Genomic DNA, 6572 nt, shown 5'->3' with positions numbered 1-6572 from the left:
GGGTCATGGAAAATTAAAAATCATTTTCAACTGACAGTAAATGAAAATATAATGTCAATTTATTCAGCCTAAGCAGTTCTTAGAAAAACAAAAGCAGTTCTAGAAAAACAAAAAGACCTCAGATCAATAATCCATGGTTCCGTCTCAACACTAGAAGATAAAAATGAAACCAAAATGAGAAATTAACAAATTCAAAAGAAAAGAGTAACAACCAAAGTCAGCGAAATTAAAAGCTGGGTTTCGGGCGGCCGGGGGTGGCAGGCAACGGCTGAGGCGACGGTGGCGTTGGTTGGGCTACAGCGGGCGGTGGCACTTCAGACTCCCCGGAGCGGGAGCCCACACGGGCGGCCGCCTGAAACAAAGGGGAGCGGGAGTCAGGGCGCCGCGTGTGGGCGGTCATTCGGTCAGCGCGGAGCCGGGCAGCGGGTACCCATGCTTCCCCGTAGCTCGGCAGGCCGGCACGGGGCGGGAAGATGCCGCGCATCGTGCCTGACCAGAGAAGCAAGTTCAAGAATGAAGAATTCTTCAGAAAGCTGAGCCACGAGTGTGAGATTAAGTACACCGGCTTCAGGGACCGGCCCCACGAGGAGCGCCAGGCGCGCTTCCAGAATGCCTGCCGCCACGGGCGCTCGGAGATCGCTTTTGTGGCCACAGGAACCAATCTGTCTCTCCAGTTTTTTCCGGCCAGCTGGCAGGGAGAACAGCGACAAACACCTAGCCGGGAGTATGTCGACTTAGAAAGAGAAGCAGGCAAGGTGTATTTGAAGGCTCCCATGATTCTGAATGGAGTCTGTGTTATCTGGAAAGGCTGGATTGATCTTCAGAGACTGGATGGTATGGGGTGCCTGGAGTTTGATGAGGAGCGAGCCCAGCAGGAGGATGCATTAGCACAACAGGCCTTTGAAGAGGCTCGGAGAAGGACACGTGAATTTGAAGATAGAGACAGGTCACATTGGGAGGAAATGGAGGCAAGAAGACAACAAGACCCTAGTCCTGGTTCCAATTTAGGTGGTGGTGATGATCTCAAACTTCGTTAATAGTAGCACAGCAAATGTGCTGCCCATCTTTACATACACATTGCTTCTAGTTGGCAGAAATAATTCATTATAAGACCAGAAACTGTGATAACTGGAGGTACTACGGTCTATTTCTCAAACCTAAGGCAGTAAAAAACATCACAAACTGCCATGGTTTTGCACTATGATTATAAATACCTACATTTCTAATTTTTAAAGCATATAGCCAGTAATAATTTGAAATTTTTTTCTATGCAAGCTTACCTTGTTGGCATTATTTCAGTTGAAACTATCAATTTGTAAAGCTCTTTTTTTCCTCCATTCTAATTTAAAGTTCATGTCATTTTAAAACAAATTTAAGTTTTTAATCCAAAGGGCTTTCTTTGATCAGTTGCTTTTTTTTTATATACTTTTAGATGTGTTGGTTACAGTTTCTTTTTAAATAGGCAGTCTTGTTTTTTTTTCTTCATTTCCTTTTGTTTTTATTGTCTATTGCATTTAAAAACTGTTGATACGTTTGCATTATTTACAAGCTAAAAACCTAGTAGCATAGAACTGTCTGCCACAGCCTTCTGCCACAAAGTTTACAGTTGTTAAAGTTGCAGTATCCTTTTAAATGCTAATAATGAGCACCCTTTCTTTCCTTTTTAAACATAAAAAATTTAAATTTTATTAACTCTGTAATCTGCCCCAGGTGTGTTTTAGATTCTGCTTTGTAATCATGAGTTTGGGTGGAGATATTCTCCATAGATGATAACATTCTACTGAAATGCCTAAAGAAGTCACAGGCTGGCTTCTGTTTTATTCAGGGATTTTTTTTTAATCAATCAAAAGGGATACTGGAGCTTCTTTATGTATGTAACAACATATTAAACTGGAGACAGTGATGAATCAGCTACAAAGGTAATATTGTATTAAAATCATGTTTAAGATAGCTGCTTTTATGTGTTTTATAGTGCATGCTTTTGTAAAAACAATACTGGGTAATGAAAGATTAGTCTTAGAAAATGTTCATCTGTGCAGAGGATACATTTTCTTTATTCTGGGGGAAAACATTCACAATTATATATGGTATTTTGCAAAAGGACTATTATTAGCACCTTTTGAGATGAATAGTTAAGAATATTTTTTAAATAGGCTTACTGTCAAATTGGGTGCAACTTTTTTTTTTTAAATACAAGACTGGAAGAAAGTGCTGAGTCATTTGGCACAAACTTACGAATACTTTTCATGGTCATGTTCATTAAATGTTAATACATTTCTGAATTTTTGCAAAAATGTATTTTATCATAACAAAATGGCATTATTTTGAAGAGTAGAAAAACTGACACACAATTCAGAAAATGAAATCTGAATAAGGTCATTGCATTTAAAAAGCATATAAATATACTTGATTGATGAAGGAGGTGTGGTTTTCGATGTATATAGGTCTTTTAATTCATAAACAGATATCCTGTATCAGAATAAAAAATATTTGTTATATATGAAGTCATGCATGGTAAGGAGTGTGTTTAAATTGTTATAAACAATAATACATCATAAAAAACCATGCTGATCTTGTGTAACTAAGTACTATGAATGAATTTGGTTGGTATTTGGTGTTGTGCAGCTCACATGTTTACACACTCAGTGCCCTAATTTCCCCTGAGGGAATCGCCTTTTAAGTGATCCTTACAGTGGTGTTTTAAGGTTACTTTATCACAGAGCTCCTTGGTTTTTGACTTCTGCACTTCGTATTTTTTTAATAACATGATGTGGTACATTTTTCTCTATTGCTTCCAGCTAAGGGCTTTTAGTCCACCAGTATAAGATCAAATGTTAATAAATAAATGTTCCTGTTGCCATTCTTCTGTAAATACTGGATTTCCCCGTGTCGTTTAGTACTGTGTTGCTTCTGTCTGTCTTAATGCTGGCATTAAGATTATAAGACCTTTTTCTCCAGTAGTTCAGGCCTTGAAAACTACTTTTTTTAAGTTATTGATGCAATTTGATATGTTTTCATAATCCATATTTAAGCAAAATTACATCATTGTATCAGCTTTTCTAAATTCATCTCCATCAAAACTTGCCTTAAGCTACCAGCTTGCTTATGCCACCATTAGCCATATTGTGTGTTACATGTTTTACTTTCACAATAAACTTATGTGTAGTGAAAAAATAAAAAAAGCTGGGTTTCTTTTTCATAGATCAGTAGAAATTGATTATCTTTAACATTATGATAGAAAAGATAAGACAGGAAGAACCAGTGTTATCAGTGAAAGAAGGAATGTAGTTAGTCTACTGGAATCCAGAGGACAATGAGGAAATGTAGAAAGCCTCTCTGGACATAAATTTAACATTTTAGGTGAAACGGACCAGTTCCTTCCAGCAAACTTCCAAACTTTACCTAAGATGAAACAAATAAGCTTAATTAATTCCTTATTAAAGAAGTTGAATTCAGCTGGCCTTGGTGGTGCATACTTGTAATCCCAGCCACCCAGGAGGCTGAGGCAGGAGGATCTCAAGTTTGAGGCCAGCCTCAACAACATAATGGGACCCCAAGAAACTTAGAGAGGTCCTGTCTCAAAATAAAAAGGATTGAAGATGTGGCTCAGAGGTTAAGTACCCCTGGGTTCAATCCCTGATTTAAAGAAAAAAATAGTTGAATTAATAGTTAAAACCTTCCAAAAATATTCAAACCCTGAATAGTTAAAATGGTCAAGCCTATGAAATATTTAATGAAAAAATAATATTGTTTCACTGACGATGTTTTCCAGAACATGAGAAGTGGAAACACTTCCCAACTTTATATGAAGCAGAATTAACTGATACCAAAACCAGACAAAGACAGTAAACAACAAAGGAAGAAGGAGGAAAGAAGGAAAAAAAATTGTGGACTAGAATACCTCATAAGTATAGTTGTGTAAATTAAAAAAAAAAAAAGGAAAGTGGATCCTACTATTCAAAAACAGAATAATATACCATTACCCACAAAATCTATAGTTAATGCCATAGTTAACGATGAAAGCATGAAGATTATTTTCCTCCATGAATGAGAATAAGACAAGGATTTTATTAAATATTTTTCTAGACATCCTGATCAGTGTTAATATGGTAACAGAAGGACATAAAGGCATACAGATAAGAGGCAATGTAGAGAATCCCTCAAAAAACCTGAAGTTTAACAAGGTGGTATTATGAGTAATTCAGTGATGATTTAAAGTATATGGGGGCTGGGGATGTGGCTCAAGCGGTAGCGCGCTCGCCTGGCATGCATGCGGCCCGGGTTCGATCCTCAGCATCACATACAAAGCAAAGATGTTGTGCCCGCCGATAACTAAAAAATAAATATTAAAATTCTCTCTCTCTCTCTCCCTCTCTCCCTCTCTCTTTATTTTATTTTATTTTTTTAAAGTATATGGGAGGTTGTATATCGGTTATATATAAACACTATGCCATTTTGTATGAGGGACTAGGGCAACTATGGATTTGTTATCTGTGGGTTGTTCTGGAACCAAATTGCTCTGAATTGTGAGATAGCTTACTAGCAATGTACAATTAAAAAAAGTAACAAACCCAGTTCACAGTAGATCCAAGGGAATAATATACGTTATACATATAACATACTGAACAATGATGAAGCAAATTAAGAAAGACCTAAATAAATGTAGAAGCACACTGTGTCTAGGGATTGGAAGATTAAAAAAAAATTTAAACTGTCAGTATTTCCCAATTTGATTTACAGATTTTTGAAGAATTTCATTTGCAACTCTAGCAGTATATTTTGTAGACACAGGGAATTAGACATCAGAATTTATGTGGAAAGGTAAAGAAATAAACTATTGAACCTTCAATATAAAACATAGACAACCTTCCTGATCTGGGGTTAGGTAGAGTCCATGACATAAAACAGCATGATTCATTAAAGAAAAAGTTAATAAACCAGAATTCATTAAAACTAAAAATTTTGTAGTATAAAATCCAAAGTTAAGAGAATGAAAAGGTATGTCATGGAGCTAACTATGAAATCAATATAATATTTGGAAATCACCAAAGAACTTGTCTCAAGAATACATAAGTAACTAGGGCTGGGGCTGTAGCTTAGTGGCAGAGCACTTGCCTATCATGTGTGAGGCACTGGGTTCGGTCTTTAGCACCACATAAACGTAAATAAATAATTTGAAAAATATATATGTAACTCAAAAAGCAATAGGGAGAAAAGGAGAAAAGTAATAGCTCAATTGAAAAATAGGCAAGCTTGAACAGATAGTTCACCAAAGAGGATTTAAGGATCTTGAGTAAACATCTGAAGAAAATATTCAACTTCATTAACCTCTGGGAATTTGCAAATTAAAATGATAATGAAACATACACATTGTAACAGCTAAAATTAAAAACAAAAAATTGTACAGTACTGAGCTCATGAGATATGGATCAATGGAACTGTCATACGGTGATGATGGGAATGCAAAATGATAAAACCACTTTGGAAAATAATTTGACAGTTTCTTATAGAGTCAATCAACAATTCACTGCTTGATATTTATGACAGAGAAATCAAAATATATGGTTACACAAAAACCTGGCAACAAGTATTTTAAATGTTGTATTCATAATTGAAAAAAAAAACTGGAAACAGCTGTTGACAGGTGAATACAATATAATGCATTAACACAATGAAATAACATTAGTAACTTAAAAGACAAAATATTCATGTATGTAGCAAATTAGTTGAATGTTGAATGCATTATACAGAATCAAGGAAGCCACTTTTAAAGATTCAGTGATCAATGTGATTCTGTTTACTTAGCATAAATTAATATGAAAAGATGAAACTGGTTATAGAGAACATACTAGTCTTTGCCAGATGTTAGCTTTGAAGGGAGTATATGATTTTAAAGGCAAAAGGGATAATTGTTGTTGATGTCGTGGAACTGGTTTGCTTCCTTATTGGTACCGGCTCAAGAATCTATACTTGTGTTATAATTTATAGACTGGAATACCAAAAATAAAAAAAAGCAATTTTATTGTATGATAATTTACCAAGTTTTTATTTTTTAACCTCATGCTAACATGTCTCATTTCCTTTTGTTTAAAGCAAGCAATGAGTTCTGTAGTAAAATTTGAAAGACAAAATGTATTCCTTATATATAAAATGTCTGGCCAATATTCTTTCTGACATTTTATAAATTATTTTAGTTCTTAAAAATTTTTTTTTAAAACGTACAAAGTAAGGAATGATAGCATATTTCTAAAAAATAATGGCTTAAAGAGGAAGTTGCAAGAGAAATCAAGATGTTTGGACAAAATAAAAATAAAAGCAGCTCATCATAATTTGTAGAATGCAGTGAAAACAGGGCTGAGGGGAAATTTGTAGCATTAAATGTATTTATAAGAAAAGAAGAAAAATCCAGGGTTCGGGCAGCGGCTGCCGCGGAAGGAGCGGGCGGCGTGAGCGCTTCCGAGGCCCCCCTCGCAGCTCCCCTGGTAGCTCCCCTCTGGCGGGCGAGAGGAGCTGGCCCGCGGAGCGGTTGGTGGGGACCTGCGGCCGCTCTCCTCTGCCGCGGCTTCTCGGGA

General features: G+C 36.3%; 1 protein-coding gene across 4 annotated transcripts; it reads left to right on the top strand.

The window, feature by feature from the left end:
* The first annotated feature begins 473 nt into the window (after nt 1-473).
* LOC143640348 (core-binding factor subunit beta-like) lies at nt 474-1204 on the top strand. 4 transcript variants are annotated; one of them, XM_077108194.1, is made up of 2 exons: nt 474-638; nt 756-1204. In XM_077108194.1, exons 1-2 carry the CDS (start codon nt 474-476, stop codon nt 1035-1037), a joined length of 447 nt encoding a protein of 148 aa, XP_076964309.1. In that variant the 3' UTR covers nt 1038-1204. The 4 variants fall into 4 exon arrangements, with proteins under 4 accessions (XP_076964309.1, XP_076964310.1, XP_076964308.1 ...); XM_077108195.1 differs by having other exon boundaries at nt 474-755; nt 873-1204; XM_077108193.1 differs by having other exon boundaries at nt 474-881; nt 969-1204.
* Nucleotides 1205-6572: the final 5368 nt, after the last annotated feature.

Source organism: Callospermophilus lateralis, unplaced genomic scaffold (assembly GCF_048772815.1).
Source record: "Callospermophilus lateralis isolate mCalLat2 unplaced genomic scaffold, mCalLat2.hap1 Scaffold_190, whole genome shotgun sequence".
NCBI lineage: Eukaryota > Metazoa > Chordata > Mammalia > Rodentia > Sciuridae > Callospermophilus > Callospermophilus lateralis.
Note: the sequence above shows the minus strand (reverse complement) of the source record. Positions and strands in the feature narration are given on the sequence as shown.

What these genes read in the sequence shown, in the direction of transcription:
- LOC143640348 (XM_077108192.1), top strand. Translation starts at nt 474, where the DNA reads ATGCCGCGCATCGTGCCTGACCAGAGAAGCAAGTTCAAGAATGAAGAA.